The 17,045-nt window shown below is 41.8% G+C and overlaps 1 protein-coding gene across 11 annotated transcripts in view; it reads left to right on the top strand.

Annotated features, from left to right (window-relative positions):
• The window catches only part of LOC106573061 (CUGBP Elav-like family member 2), a 72,112-nt gene that overhangs the window by 22,315 nt on the left and 32,752 nt on the right, over positions 1-17,045 (top strand). For 10 of the 11 annotated variants that reach the window (XM_045696867.2, XM_045696865.2, XM_045696862.2 and 7 more), the window contains exon 2: positions 10,702-10,901. In XM_045696867.2, the coding sequence (XP_045552823.1) occupies positions 10,702-10,901 (200 nt within the window). Of the gene's footprint in view, positions 1-3,599; positions 3,736-10,701; positions 10,902-17,045 lie in introns of those variants that run through there. The other variant, XM_045696869.2, reaches the window with a different exon arrangement.

The following is a 17,045-nucleotide window of genomic DNA, read 5'->3' as shown; positions in this document are numbered from 1 at the left end:
CCTTGGCATGTTTCCTATTTTGTTGCATAACAACCTGTCATTTCAATTTATTTTTATTTGGATTTCATGTAATGGACATACACAAAATAGTCAAAATTGGTGAAATGAAAAAATATATACTTCTTTCAAAAAAATGCAAAATGGAAAAGTGGTGAGTGCATATGTATTCACCCCCTTTGCTATGAAGCCCCTAAATAAGATCTGGTGCAACCAATTACCTTCAGAAGTCGCATAATTAGTTAGATTGCACACAGGTGGACTTAAATAAAGTGTCACATGATCTCAGTGTATATATACACCTGTTCTGAAAGGCCTCAGAGTGTGCAACACCACTAAGCAAGTGGCACCACCAAGCAAGCGGCACCATGAAGACCAAGGAGCTCTCCAAACAGGTCAGGGACAAAGTTGTGGAGAAGTACAGATCAGGGTTGGGTTATAAAAAAGATCCGAAACTTTGAACATCCCACAGAGCACCATTAAATACATTATTAAAAGATGGAAAGAATATGTCACCACAACAAACCTGCCAAGAGAGGGACACCCACCAAAAGTCACGGACCAGGCAAGGAGGGCATTAATCAGAGCAGCAACAAAGAGACCAAAGATAACCCTGAAGGAGCTGCAAAACTCACAGCAGAGATTGGAGTATCAGTCCATAGGACCACTTTAAGCCATACACTTCGCAGAGCTGGGCTTTATAGAAGAGTGGCCAGAAAAAAGCCATTGCTTAAAGAAAAAAATAAGCAAAAACGTTTGTTGTTTCCCAAAAGGCATGTGAGAGACTCCCCAAACATTTGGAAGAAGGTACTCTGGTCAGATGAAACTAAAATTGAGCTTTTTGGCCATCAAGCAAAACGCTATGTCTGGTGCAAACCCTACACCTCTCATCACCCCGAGAACATCATCCCCACAGTGAAGCATGGTGGTGGCAGCATCATGCTGTGGGGATTTTCTTCATCGGCAGGGACTGGGAAACTGGTCAGAATAGAAGGAATGATGGATGGCGCAAAATATAGGGAAATTCTTGAGGGAAACCTGTGTTCATCCCGGTCTTCCAGAGATTTGAGACTGGGATGGAGGTTCACCTTTCAGCAGGACAATGACCCTAAGCATACTGCTAAAGCAATACTCGAGTGGTTTAAGGGGAAACATTTAACTGGTTGGAATGGCCTAGTCAAAGGCCAGACCTCAATCCAATTGATAATCTGTGAGATGACTGAAAGATTGCTGTACACCAGCTTAACCCATCCAACTTGAAGGAGCTGGAGCAGTTTTGCCTTGAAGAATGGGCATAAATCCCAGTAGCTAGCTGTGCCAAGCTTATAGAGACATACCCCAAGAGACTTGCAACAATTACAGCTGCAAAAGGTGGCTCTACAAAGTATTTACTTGGTGGTGGGGTGGGGGGGTGAATAGTTATGCATGCTCAAGTTTTCAGTTTTTTTCTTATTTGCATCTTCAAAGTGGTAGGCATGTTGTGTAAATCAAATGATACAACCCCCCCCCCCCCAAAAAAAAAATAGCAATTTTAATTCCAGGTTGTAAGGCAAAAAAATAGGAAAAATGCCAAGGGGGGTGAATACTTTTGCAAGCCACTTTTGCAAGCCATGTCCCATTCATTTCTAATCTTCAATGTTTGTTTGGTTACTGTAATGTCTGTTAATGCATTCAATATATCATTATTCCAGTCTTTTTACCGTTCTCAATGTTGGAGTGAGTGGACACATTGTGTAGTTTAGTTTGAGCGCACAAACTAAGCTACACTTGTGGGAATTATTGTTTTGTTTTATTTAATTCCATTTAGGAGATTTGTCAATTTTGTCATTGTCTTTTGTTTGGAGCGCTCCTGTCAATGTTGAGTAAGGACGTGCACCTGATTTACGCATAGAAGTAGGCCTATAGGCGTAATGTACCACCACTCATGAGCTGTGGAGTAATGTATTCTTCAACTCAAACAGCAAGCTAACAAAGTCTGTTTTTACATCTGTTGAGAATGACAATTCCAATGTATTTGAGAAATCGTTCCAGCTCTCTCCCTTTCATAACCACTCAGCGTGAAAGGGATAAATATCATTCTCTGATCCAGTGGAAACATTATAAAATAGGCCTACCTGATTACTTCATATCCCCTGTTCAAATAGCCTACAGCTGTAGCGGGAAACGGAGGGCCCAGAATATTTTATTTCCCCAAATGGGCAATGTTGCAAGGAGCTTCAGGCAGGAACCAAGTTAATTGTTGATAAAAATGTTTCAAGTTCGTTGCAGACAGGCCATGCGTAGCCAGGCCATGCGTAGTAGCCAATGTGATATATAGGATATTTTCTTTTTTCAGGATATGTTTTACCTGCAGGCTGTAATGTTTTTATTTGTTTGCTATTTTTACATAGATGGCAATAGAAGTTAGTTTTTAGGTTTATCATTTTCATTGTAGATTTAGATAGCATTTTGATTAACTACATGACAATGATTTTGCGATATGGAGAAGTTATTATAAATGATATGAAACTGTTCCACAGAAATAAATTGGCATTCCACATGAAAGTTGGCTGACTCCTCGTGTAGCCTATTATAGGCAACTTCAGGAGAGTAACGGCAGAAACTACAAAAGCCAGTAGGAGCTCTTTCACTCACTCACACACATTTATAAATAATATGGAAAAAATACACGTTTTAAAATTTCAACCAATCGGTTGGTCAAAAGAACACACTCCTTTCGGTCGACCAAGTTTTTTTGTTTTGTTTTAGTCGGGGACAGACATAATTATGTGACAGGCAGCTGTGTCTGAGATTTTAGATGTATGAGAAGGCAGGCAAAGCTCTCAGCAAAATGGCGTCAGAGAAAGGCTGCCTGGATCTGGCAACTAGATAAATGGTGTCACACACCACTGCCCGTTGCGGTGGTTTAGTGAGACGTAGCATTGGATGGGAGGATTACAAAGCGTCCCTCTGACTCACCACAGGCCCATTGTTACTGTATAGGGGATCTATCTGTGAATAGTGTTCTCTCCAGCATCCGAACAATATGCAATTGTTTCCGCTGTTGCTGCGCTCGGGATAGCACAGAGAGAATTCATAGATTGGGCACCATCACAGTAGGATTACTGTAAAATGGCGTTAGTCTATTCTAGTGATTGTATTTCTAAGTGCTGATGGTGGAAGCTGGTAGGTTACTCCCTGTTCCATCGCCAAGCTAGACCAGCGCCTGAGGAGGGAGATGGTGATGGGCTACAATCCTCTCTCTGCTAACTCCCAGCGTTTTTAGAGAGGCGTTAAGAGGGTAAAACATTTTGCAACAACAATAGAAAGGGAGCTTTTCTTATTGGACAATTTCAGATAGTACAGTACCTCCCTGCTTCACTGTGTTTAGGACTGCCATCTTCTGGTTAGTGCTGACTGACCACAACACTGCTGTGCCGAGGCCTTGCTGCTGAGTGGATCCTGTACAGATATCTGTCGGGGTTGTTGGTGAGGGGCAGTGAAGTCGCCCCTTGGCTTTGTGAGTGTCTTTAAATTGTCGTTTGGATGTATTGGCTCCAGTAGGAAAGTAAAAAAAAAAAAAAAAAATTCCCCTGAAAGAAGAGTTATTTGTGAAGTGTGTTGGATCTGGGTTATTTAAAGAGTTGGCTTTCCAGAGGACCGACAGTGAGGAGTCAGAATGTCGTTTAGGTCGTCCCTTGGCGTCTCGGCCGAGCGTTTGGGCTCTATGTGTAAGAGATGGATGGCTCGTGTCCAAAGGTCTGTATACTTGTAACTCTCTCTGTCCCTTTATTTAACCTAGTCACCCTTTCCCTGTTTATTTGTCTCCCTCAGTCCCTCTGCTTACTATCCCATTAACTAATCACCAGGTCTGTGTGCCAGTCGCCAGCTTTCTCACACCAGGAGTCCCTTGGGTCCTCAATTGGATGTACACACACACACACACACACACACACACACACACACACTAGAACTGGCCGGTATACCTTATTTTACTATTTACCGGTATTGATGCACAGACCGGTTTGGGTTAATACTTTACCTTCTATAATGTTATTTTAATGTTTGGTTTGTTAAATGTGATACACACGGGGTAATGTACTATAGGTCGACCGATTTATGATTTTTCATACCGATTTATTGGAGGACAAAAAACGGTACCGATTAATCGGCCATTTAAAAAAAAATGTTATGTTTTTTTCCTATATATTTGTAATAATGACAATTACAACAATACTGAATGAACACTTATTTTAACTTAATATAATACATAAATAAAATCAATTTAGTCTCAAATAAATAATGAAACATGTTCAATTTGGTTTAAATAATGCAAAAACAAAGTGTTGGAGAAGAAAGTAAAAGTGCAATATGTGCCATGTAAAAAAGCTAACTTGAAGTTCCTTGCTCAGAACATGAGAACATATGAAAGCTGGGGGTTCCTTTTTAGCATGAGTCTTCAATATTCCCAGGTAAGGAGTTTTAGGTTGTAGGAACTATTATAGGACTATTTCTCTCTATACCATTTGTATTTCATATACCTTTGACTATTGGATGTTCTTATAAGCACTGTAGTATTGCCAGCGTGATCTCGTGAGTTGATAGGCTTAAAGTTATAAACGGCACAATGCATGAAACGCACAGTGAAGAGCTGCTGGCAAACGCAGGAAAGTGCTGTTTGAATGAATGCTTACGAGCCTGCTGTTGCCTACCACCGCCCAGTCAGACTGCTCTATCAAATCATAGACTTAATTATAATATAATAACACACAGAAATATGAGCCTTAGATCATTAATATGGTCAAATCCGGTAACTATCAGTTCGAAAACAAAACATTTATTCTTTCAGTGAAATACGGAACCGTTCTGTATTTTACCTAACGGGTGGCATCCCTAAGTCTAAATATTGCTGTAACATTGCACAACCTTTGACGTTATGTCATATTTATGTACAATTCTGGCAAGTTAATTACGGTCTTTGTTAGGAAGAAATGGTCTTTACACAGTTCGCAACGAGCCAGGCGGACCAAACTGCTGCATATACCCTGACCCTGTTGCACAGAACGCAAGAGAAGTGACACAATTTCCCTAATTAAAAGAAATTCATGTTAGCAGGCAATATTAACTAAATATGCAGGTTTAAAAATATATACTTGTGTATTGATTTTTAAGAAAGGCATTGATGTTTATGGTTAGGTACGCATTGGTGCAACGACAGTGCTTTTTTTGCGAAAGCGCTTGTTAAATCATCACCCGTTTGGCGAAGTAGGCTGTGAATCGATGGTAAATTAACAGGCACCGCATCGATTATATGCAACGCAGGACAAGCTTGATAAACTAGTAATATCATCAACCGTGTGTAGTTAACAGTGATTATGTTAAGATCGTTTTTTTTATAAGATATGTTTAATGCTAGCTAGCAACTTACCTTGGCTCCTTGCTGCACTCGCATAACAGGTAGTCAGCCTGCCACGCAGTCTCCTCGTGGAGTGTAATGTAATCGGCCATAATCGGTGTCCAAAAATGGCAATTACCGATTGTTATGAGAACTTGAAATCGGCCCTAATTAATCGGCCATTTTGATTAATCGGTCGTCCTCTATAACGTACATTTTCATAGTTTTCTCCGCTACTTCAGTCATCTCTCTCCGCTCTCTCGCCATGCCACTTTCCAGACAGACCTAGCCATGCCCCCTGTCACTCAAGGATTTTGTTGTTGCTCGACCACGATACACTTGCTTTCAGTCTGCATGGTCATGCAACAATGTTGATGACGACAATGCTTTTTCCTCTTTTCTTCTTAATATAAATCCACAAGTGTTCTATTATTACACTATTTGTTTTTCTTATCTGCAACCCGCAAGTTTGTCTTTTCTTACCAAGTTGCGGCTAAATCGAGCAAACGTAGCTAGCTACACAGCCTGATACCAATTATGGTGTAGACCTAAAACCGCATGTTGTTTGTGCAACAGTATATTCTAAATCAAAGAGGAATAGATGAAGCATGAATATGTTGGCTACATGAAGTACCTAAAGAGAAAACATTTAATGTTGCCAAAGATTACAGGGTCCTCTAGGAAACTGATCAACACTTTGGGGCGGCAGGTAGCCTGGGGGGTAGGAGCATTGGGCCAGTAAAAGTTGCTGGCTCGAATCCCTGAGCTGACAAGGTAAAAATATGTTGTTCTGCCCCTGAGCAAGGCAGTTAACCCACTGTTCCCCATGCACCGATGACGTGAACGTCGATTTAAGGCAGCCCCCGCACCTCTCTGATTCAGAGGGGTTGGGTTAAATGCAGAAGACGCATTCAGTTGTTCAACTGACTAGGTATCCCCTTTTTCCTTTGGTTCCTACCCTGTCAAAATAACTTCTGTGGCATTTACATTCATTGTCAAACAACACTGTATTCAAAGTGCCTACTCTTCTACAGAATTTGAATAATCATTCTATTTCCATGATACCAACAGTTCACCCAAGTGTTTTGCTCTAAATCGCAATTGCAACATTTGGTTAAAAAATATGGCCTAGAATTTTTTTTTGCCCATATCGTTCAGCCATACTTGGCAGTGTAGAAAGGATCTCAAATGAGTGCAGGAAATGCAGAAATGTATGAAAGTGTAGACATTTTTGGAGGGGGGTTGAAGTTTGAACAGTATAAAACAATTAATCACAATGGAGAAAGACCCATTGAAATCACTTATGTATATTTTTCCACCTTTGGGTCACGTGCTACTCCTAAAGCAAATTTAGAAATTTTATTATTCCAAAAAATTAAACACCGTGTTATATTTTGGCTATATCGCCCAGCCCTAACACGCGCACACACACCCACATAAAAGTGATCCTTTGGCCCAGTCTTTTGTGTGCATGTGCAATGTGAGTGAATAATACCTTCCCTGTACCTAGTAGACTAGTAGGACCAGTCTCACAGCTAACATCCCTCCCAGCTAAATGTGGGGCCAGAGTCGGCGAGTATTGGCCCCTCCCAGCCTGGCTCAGTCGGGGGTGGGGGAGGTGTTTGTGTGTATATGGTCAGCGCTTGTAAGAGGCTGCCCCTTCAGCCTCCTAGCCTAACTCAGTGGGGGCATGTGCTGACAGAGGCTTCTAGTGTGTAGTGGTCTAGGCAGTGGGCACAGTGTGATACTTACGCTATGCTGCCTGCCTGGTCTGGCCTGCTGCATATTTGCTTTTCTGGCTCGGTGGGGGCCAGAGAGGCTTCTGATTGTCTGTGTGGTAGACTTTGTGGTACGTTGCCTGGCCTCAGTGGTCTGGCCTGCGGACACTCCATAAGTCCCTTTAAGGCTGGTCCTAACTTAATCACCCTGAGAATGTTGATCCCCTCTCAGGGCCTGGCCATGCAGCATGGCACTGAGGGAGAGAAAGAGAGCTGTGTGTGTGGCTCTTGTGTTACTGTCTCTCTAAATAGTTTGTTTTAAAACAGCGGCAGTCAAAGTACTATTGCATTGTTTGTTGGCTGGTGAATGAAATACAGAAAAACACTCATCAGGCACAAAAATCCCCTGAAAGGCTAAAACAAGGATTAAATGTACACAACCAGGGTTTATTCTGGATCAAAAATGGGCTTAGGTGGTGGGCGTGGCAATGAGCACTGTTGGCTTGTTTGAGAATTTTAGTGGACCCCATCTTGGCGGTGACTTTAAAATAAAAAAAATCATCCCGAAAATGTATTCCCCTCCCCCATTTTTTTTTTTTACGCTGTTTGTACTTAGGCGACCCGAAAAAAAACATTTAGGCAGCCTGTCCAAGGATCACAATGGCAAAAAAATCCCTGACTACTGTTGGAACAATACAAACACATCTCATCCTTGTCTAACTAGGCACTGCCTCTCTCCCACTCACATTAATACACCAGGTACTAATCAACTCCAAGTTTTGGAAGGACTCATTTCACACTGACTGAAAACGGGACACTTTTCCAAACACTAGCACATTTAGCCTTGATTCAATGATACAAATGGGGATTGTCCATAGGGTTGGGCGGTATCCAGAGTTTCATATCGTCATACCATCCTTCTCACATGCTGGGATTTACGTTAATACTAGCTTAGTACACGAAGGGCACCAAAGAAAATTAAAAAAAGCCCATTGGTCATCTATCACCAGACTGCTAACAAAATTAGCACAAGAAATAGTGAATTTCCATGGAGGTTGCTAGCTAAATATGCAAACAAAATATACAAATTGCAAAGACAGGCGATACAGCTCATAAAGTTATACATGTAAAGGTATGAGCTACCGAATATGATTGTTGGTGTGTTTTTCACGCAGAAAAAAAGAAAGCACATAAGAAATATCTGTCTACGTTTTGTAAACGCAGATCTTAAAATGTTTCTTAATATTTCTGCTTGGCGTCAGACTAATTTTGTGCTTCTGTTCTACCAGCAGACTGCGCTGTGACTGATGTGTAGCTACTTTTCACCGGTACTTTTCAGTGTAGCCAGCCTACATTTCTCTGGTAAAATGCAAAACATAAGGAATGTAGCTGGCTACATTCTTTCTATGATAAACATTAGAAATATGATGGCCATGCAACGGTTTTGCCAAGAAGGCTTTGCTTTTTCATTGTATGCTTGTTTACTTGTGTGGCTGCCAGCCAAATAGCGTTGCTCTTCTGTTGTCATCTGATGAAAATGAAGCTATTTTCTGCCGAATGTGTTGCATTAATGTATTATTTGTGTGAAGGAAAACTAGTTGCATGTCCCTGATCACTCTATTGAAGCAAAACAACACTTGACTTTCAATATAAAAGGTGACCTCTGACAATACACTGCTAGACTCACCTGCTCCCGCTTTCTCCCGTTGTGCTATTTACAAACAAACACGTTACTGCCTACACCGTTCCTGGGAACTTACGGTAAGCTTCATAATGTCAAAAACGCTATCTGCCTTATCTCCTAACGTATTGTACAAGTTGACTGCAGATATTTATTTAAAAAGTAACTACAAATATAAACATTTTATTTAAAAACGTTAAATAATCTCAACGGTATTGAAAAACCATCCCGCGGCTATTTCCAAATACCCCGGTATACGGTATATACCAGTGGCGGTTGGTGCCATTTTAAGATTAGGGAGGACCATATTTTATTTATTTAGTTTAAAGCATATTGGATGACTTTTATTCATATTCCATTCACCCAGCTCAATGTGGCATTTAATAAGTTTAGGCCACTACATAATACTCACGTTTTTCCCTATACCCATCATGAGATTGCTACAACCTAGCCTACAAATGAACGTTTACAATCTAGGTGCACAGGTCGAGAGCGAAATTTGAGTAATCAAGGCAACAGACTAACACACATTCAATACCACCTTGCACGCTATTGCCTGCATCTAGCTGATCTAGGGTATAATGATTAGTCCAAACAGCTGCAATCGAGAGTTTCTATTGGACACATTTTTCAACAGAATTGGCAGAATCAGTAGAACCCTGATCACCCGCGCACATCGTTCACTTTCATTGCAGCCACAAACAAACAGTATAATTACTTTGCTCGTTGTATAATTCCTTCTCGCATCTATGAGCTCTCCTCTCACCTTTTCCCTTCGCTTTTGGACTTCAGTGCACAACAAAACAGCTGTCTGTGACCAGGCGAAAAAACATTTCCAAGCCAAACCTTCGTACCATAACCACTAACCACTACACGCAGCCTACATCATAGTCACCATATTAGCTAATGTCATAGTCAACATAGCGACTAGAACTAATGTGTTAGTAAACCAGCAATACATTTAATAAAACCTAAAGCTTACCTTGACTTGGAAGAGACAGTGTTGGATAGCCATAGCCAGCTAACTAACATAGTATCCATCTCTGTTTGAGCCGGGTGTTTGAGTAGGCTAGCTAGCTGCATTCTCTCTCACTTCTCCTTCATTTTTGAAGAAATGAATTTGTTCATAACTGTTCAACTATTTTTGTTCTCTCTCTTGGAGTCAACTACTCGCCACATTTTAATGGACTGCAGTGCTAGCTAGCTGTAGTTTATGCTTTCAGTTCTAAATTAATTCTCCCAATTTTTGGGGGGGATTGGGTGAACAACACGTCAGTTCATGCTGCAAGAGCTCTGATAAGTTAGAGGACGTCCTCCGGAAGTTGTCGTAATTACTGTAAGTCTATGGAAGGGTTTGAGAACCATGAGCCTCCTAGGTTTTGTATTGAAGTCAATGTACCCAGAGGAGGATGAAAACTGTAGCTGTCCTTGGGCTACATCATGGTACTACCCTAGAGAGAGCTGTTGAGGCTACTGTAGACCTTCGTTGCAGAACAGTGTGTCATCCGTCAGCCAAGATTGGCCACAGTTGTGTTCTCTAAAATGTAAGCAAAAAAAAACAACTGTAGTACTATGGTACAGGTTTTTGTGAAAAACTAGCCCATCGCTAGGAGATGGCCATGATGGCCATGTTGCAAATGCTTTGCAGAACATTTTCTACCAATACCACGGTGCAACCAGATTTTGTTTTTTTGTACGTGTAACTGCCAACACGCTGCTGCTCAACAGTATAGCTTCCTTGCTCACCTGCTCGCACTGAAACTGGTTCTTGCGTCCTCTGTCTTGCAAACACACGTGACCGCCCTCTTGAAACACCTTAGCCAGCTGCGCCACCAAAAAGCTAGCAATAAGATGGTTGGCCCTGGTACTAAATTATCCTAAACGAAACATTGTACTAAATCCTTCTTCCCTCTCCACCTCTTCCCCCACAGCAACGGCAGCAACAGCAGCAAGATGAATGGTTCTATGGAGAACCTGGATACCCCTGACCATGACTCCATCAAGATGTTCGTTGGCCAGATCCCCCGCTCCTGGACGGAAACTGAGCTCAAGGAGCTGTTCGAGCCATACGGGGCCGTGCACCAGATCAACATCCTCCGAGACCGCACTGCCACACCCCCCCAAAGCAAAGGTAAATCCATTTTTTTTTAAAATGTCTTTTAATAAAGCCCTTTCTATAGCAGCAGAAGTAACTTTACAATAGCCTAGGCCCTAGAAGCCAAAGAGAAGACGGAAACAGAGGCGTAGGAGCTGTCACAACTCACACGCTCACGCAAACTCACTTTGTTTGATGACAGCAATAAAGAATAGCCAAGAGGTCACTTCAATACAGCACACGGCCTGTGGCTCACTACACACACACACACACACACACACACACAGTGCTGTCACTCAATGTCGGTGTTAACAGGCGCAGTAGGCTGTGTGTGTGCACTATATTCCTGAGTCTATTACTTTGAACATAATAGAAACTTCTGTCATGTTTTCAGGGTTATACCAAATAACAACCCTTCTTACTCCTGTGCATTATGGAAAACATATTTTCTTTCCTCGGGTGGTTAAGAGATGTGTAAAGAAGTGAGTGAGCAAGGGAAAGACGGGAGAAAGGAGTGTTATTTGCCTGCAATTTTCCATTAAGACATCCATCGACGCACTCACCTTAGAGTGCTCGAGTCGAGCGGTTCTGTTTAGGCTCGCAATTAGCCGAGACAGCCAAGTAGAAGCCTGCAGATCTGAAAGCTTCTGCGACTGTGTGTGGGGTGCATGTGCACGCCACTGAAAGTGCCCGGCCCTCTGGAATTAACCACATGTAAATATGGTCTTTGATGTGAAGTGAAAATATGTTTTATGGCGGCCAGGCATATTCCCATTATTTAATTCACTGTCTCAATCCTGATGTGAGGGATTCAATAAGGATTGAAAGCCTTAATCCTCCAACTGGTGGTTTTGATGTGGATTGTGGAACCCTCTCTTTGATGTTGGTACTTTGTCTGGTCTATCTGTCACTGCCAGTCCTCAGAGCTGGGAGGGAGGGAGGGAAGAAGGGATGAATGGAGGGGGGAGCTAGGCCTAATCTCACAGTTGCAGGCTGGAGAGTTGTCATTGGGATTTGCTCAGGTATGTTGTTCCCAACTTTGTACCTCTGAGCTGTGGTGATATTACACTGCACTGTTCTAAGCAAGAGCCTGCATTGAAATTGAACCCCCCCCCCCCTGAAATGAGAATTCATCTGCCTATTAGACCTCTGTATAAACTTGTAAGTACATGTATACCCAGGCATCTGTCAAAAACACCAAATTAGTCTTTTGTGTACTTAGACCAGTGTCTCCTGGGTGCTGTTTAATATAGAGTAGGGTTGAGGCGGTATCCACATTTTCACATCGCCATACTGTCCTTCTCTCATACGGAATATATCGTACTACCGGCTTAGTACACAAGGCGATGCCAAAAAACGCAAAAACAAACAAATTGGGTGTTGACCTGAATGCTAACAAAATTAGCATAAATGATAGCTAATTTCAATGTAGGCTGCTAGCTAAGTATGCTAACAAGCGCCAATGAAAATAAAATAATTTTAAAGACAGGCAATCCAGCTCATAAAGGTGTGTGTGTGTGTGTGTAGGTGCTACCGAATGTCATTTTTGGTGAGTTTGGACATTTACAAGCGAATTTGAATGAGAGACATTGTGCAAATGAACAAAGCTTTGACGCATGCTTCTCTGAAGGAAGAACCGTACTGGCTCTGGAGCAGCATGTGTAGGCTACACGCTGTTGTCTGTGTGGAGTCTGGAGTCGCTAGAGCAACAGGCCTGCCTGCTCTGTTCAAAGAAGAGTGGAGAGGAGAAGACAGACTGACAATGGAGAGGAGGAAAAACACAAGGAAATCAAGATGGTGGCAGCTCTAGAAATAACTCATCCAAAGGATGACACAGCAGAAAACTAACACTATATGATGCCCCGCCTCCTTATTAATTTAGCCACTCACTTAGATAACTAGCAAGTTAAACTTAGGGGTTAAGTTAATTCAGATGTAAAATGTTTCTTATTGTAGTTTCTGCTCCGCATCAGACTAACGGGCAATCCTATCAGCAGACAAATCAAATACATTTTTATTTGTCACATGCGCCGAATACAACAGGTAGACCTTACAGTGAAATACTTACTTAAACAACAATGCAGTTTTAAGTAAAATACCTTAAAAAAAATCGAAATAAGAGATAAAAGTAACTAAGAGCAGCAGTAAAATAACAATAGTGAGGCTATATACAGGGAGTACCGGTACAGAGTTAATGTGCAGGGGAACCGGTTAGTCGAGGTAATAATCAAGCTATGCTTCCTCCATAGAAACAGGACATGTTTGTCCTCTACAAATAGAAGACAAATTATGCAAGCTACTTTTATGTCTGTTATAGATTATGCGGATATTATCTACCCGCATGCTATGGCATCAACACTTAAATCTCTGGATGCTACTTATCATTGGGCTCTTAGGTTTATTATGGGTGCTAGCTACAGAACTCACCACTGTGTTTTATATCAACATGTGGGTTGGACTTTGCTGTCCATGAGACGACAACAACATGCTCTCTTGTTTGTCTGTAAAGCACGTCTGAATAATCTATCTTATTTATCACTCATCAACATTAGAATTATAATTCCTAAAACCAAGTCTCAAGCATGGATTACACTTGAGGCCCATGCGATCTCCAGAGAGTTGGGTATGGCTGCCTTTTCCTGTTACGCTCTTTGCTTATGGAATGTGATCACACAGTCGTCTGGAACAGCTGGTTCTTTCATGCATATTTCAGTGTTACTTGCCTTGAAGCAAGCATAGAAATAATTTAGCTCGTTGTGTCACTGGGCAGCTCTCTGGGCAGCTCTCAGCTGTGCTTCCCTTTGTAGTCTGTAATAGTTTGCAAGCCTTGCCACATCATACGAGCGTCGGAGCTGGTGTAGTACGTTTCGATCTTAGTCCTGTATTGACGGTTGCCTGTTTGATTGTTTGGTCGGAGGGCATAGCGGGATTTCTTTTAAGCGTCCGGGTTCGTGTCTCGCTCCTTAATTAAAAGCGGCAGCTCTGCCCTTTAGCCCAGTGCGGATGTTGCCTGTAAACCATGACTTCTGGTTGGGGTATGTACGTACAGTCACTGTGGGACGACGTCATCGATGCACTTATTGATGAAGCCAGTGACTGGTGTCGTGTACTCCTCAATGTGCTAGCAAAACAGTCCCGTAGCTTAGCATCTGCTTAATCTGACCACTTTCTTTTATTGATCTAGTCATTGGTGCTTCTTGCTTTAATTTTGGCTTGTAAGCAGGAATCAGGAGGATAGAATTATGGTCATATTTGCCAAATGGAGGGCGAGAGAGAGATTTGTACGCGTCTCTGTGTGTGAAGTAAAGGTGGTCTACAGTCCCCCCCTCTGGTTGCACATTTAACATGCTGGAAGAAATTTGGTAAAACTGATTTTAATTTCCCTTCATTAAAGTCCCCGGCCACTAGGAGCTCCGCCTCTGGATGAGCGTTTCCCTGTTTGCTTATGGTGATATACAGGTCATTGAGTGCAGTCTTAGTGCCAGCATCGATCTGTGGTGGTATGTAGACAGCTACGAAAAATACAGAAATTCTCCAGGTAGATGGTGTGGTCTACAGCTTGTCATGAGATACTCTACCTCAGGCGAGCAAAACCTTCGAGACTTCCTTAGATATCGTGCACCAGTTGTTTACAAATATACATAGACCTCCTCCCCTTGTCTTACCAGAGGCTGCTGTTCTATCCTGCCGATACAGTGTATAACCCGCCAGCTGTATGTTTATTCATGTTGTCGTTCAGCCACGACTCTGTGAAACAAGATATTTCAGTTTTTATTGTCCTGTTGGTAGGATATACGTGCATTCAGTTCGTCCAATTTATTATCCAGCGATTGTACGTTGGCCAATAGTACTGATGGCAACGGCAGATTAGCCACTCGTCGGCGGATCCTCACAAGGCACCCCGATCTCCTTCCGCGATATCCCTGTCATTCGCAGGAGAAAGAGACTGAAAAGATGAGGGCCTGTTCGGCTGTCTGGAGTAAATCCCTCTAGTCCGACTCATTAAAGATAAATTATTCGTCCAGTTCAAGGTGAGTAATCGCTGTTCTGATTTCCAGAAGCTAATTTCGGTCATAAGAGACGGTAGCAGCAACATTATGTGCAAAATAAGTAACAAACAATGCGAAAAAACAAACAATATAGAAAGGTTGGTTAAGAGCACATAAAACGGCAGCCATCTTCTCCGGCTCTCTAACTGATGTGTAACTACTTTTCTCGCTGTAGCCAGCGAACTCTTTTCTGGTAAAATGCAAGATGAAGTTTTAAGCAAAACATAAGGAAATGTAGCTGGCTACATTCTTTCTATGATAAACATTAGAAATATGATGGCCATGCATTGTTTTTGCCAAGAAGACCTTGCTTTTTCATTGTATGCTCATTAACTTGTGTGGCTGCCAGCCAAATAGCGTTGCTCTTCTGTTGTCATCTGATGAAAATGAAGCTATTTTCTGCCGAATGTGTTGCATTAATGTATTTTCTGTGAAGGAAAACTAGTTGCATGTCCCTGATCACTCTATTGAAGCAAAACAACACTTGACTTTCAATATAAAAGGTGACCTCTGACAATACACTGCTAGACTCACCTGCTCCCGCTTTCTCCCGTTGTGCTATTTACAAACAAACACGTTACTGCCTACACCGTTCCTGGGAACTTACGGTAAGCTTCATAATGTCAAAAACGCTATCTGCCTTATCTCCTAACGTATTGTACAAGTTGACTGCAGGTATTTACTTCAAAAGTAACCAACTACCAATATGAAAATGTATTGAAAAACCATCCTGTGGCTATTTCCAAATACCCCGGTATGCGATATATACGATATACTGCCGAAGCCTAATATAAAGCACATTGTGTGAGTCGATAATACACCCCTCAATGCCGTTTCCCCCTCCTCTTCGTATCATCCATCTTGCTTTTGTTTGAATCCTCCCGATTCTGTTGGAATCAATCCATTTAAATCCCCACTTCAATTTGGGTCTGTTTGTTCTAGCCCCTATCTATTTTGAGAATGGTCAAATTTGTAGCGTTGTTTTTTTAGGTCATGATGATGCCAGGGTATCTGACTGCAGGGTATAAATACATGATAACCATCATGCTTAGCTCTTAGCCCTATGGTTTATTTAGCCTCTATGCAGCAGGGAGGGGAAGCACAGCGAGAGAGCGGAGGGAAGACAGTGAAAGAGCGAGAAAGATTCATGGTTTATTTAGCGTCAGCAGAGTGCTAGGGGGGTAGCACTGAACAACTGAGAGGGAGAGAGAGTGGCACAGAGAGGAAGGGTGGTGCAACTCTGCAGTGGTGGCAAAGTTAGCATGGGGGGGTGGCCAATGACAACATTTAGCTGTTGTAAAGATAAGGTCCTGCAATTCTACACATTTTGCCATGTATTTTGCCATCTCAGTGACTCAACCATTATAACTAAATCAATGGGAGCCCCATGCCATTTCATTTATGGTTAATTGTTAGTTCTCAAAGTAGCTAACACAACGTGCCATTGAAACACAGGAGTGATGGTTGCTGATAATGGGCCTTTGTACGCCTATGTAGATATTCCATAAAAAACATCCAGCTACAATAGTCATTTACAACATTAACAATGTCTACACTGTATTTCTGATCAATTTGATGTTATTTTAATGAACAAAAATTTGAACGGTAGTGTATATACATACACACACTCACTCACTACCGGTCAAAAGTTTTACAACACCTACTCATTCATGGGTTTTTCTTTATTTTTACTGTTTTCTACATTGCAGAATAATAGTGGAGATCAACTATGAAATAACACGTATGGAATCATGTAGTAACCAAAAAGTGTTGAACAAATCAAAAATATTTTATATTTGAGATTCTTCAAATAGCCATCCTTTGCCTTGACCGCTTTGCACACTCCACCGGTCTAATGTCAATTGCTCATGTTACTTGGTTCAAGCAAGTCTCTTCTTATTATTGGTGTCCTTTAGTAGTGGTTTCTTTGCAGCAATTTGACCATGAAGGCCTGATTCACGCAGTCTCCTCTAAACAGTTGATGTTGAAGTGTCTGTTACTTGAACTCTGAAACATTTATTTGGGCTGCAATTTCTGAGGCTGGTAACTCTAATGAACGTATCCTCTGCAGCAGAGGTAACTCTGGGTCTTCCTTTCCTGTGGCGGTCCTCATGAGATCCAGTTTCATTAC

Source organism: Salmo salar, chromosome 16, assembly GCF_965601325.2.
Source record: "Salmo salar chromosome 16, fSalSal1, whole genome shotgun sequence".
NCBI lineage: Eukaryota > Metazoa > Chordata > Actinopteri > Salmoniformes > Salmonidae > Salmo > Salmo salar.
This window is presented reverse-complemented; position numbering and strand designations above follow the sequence as displayed.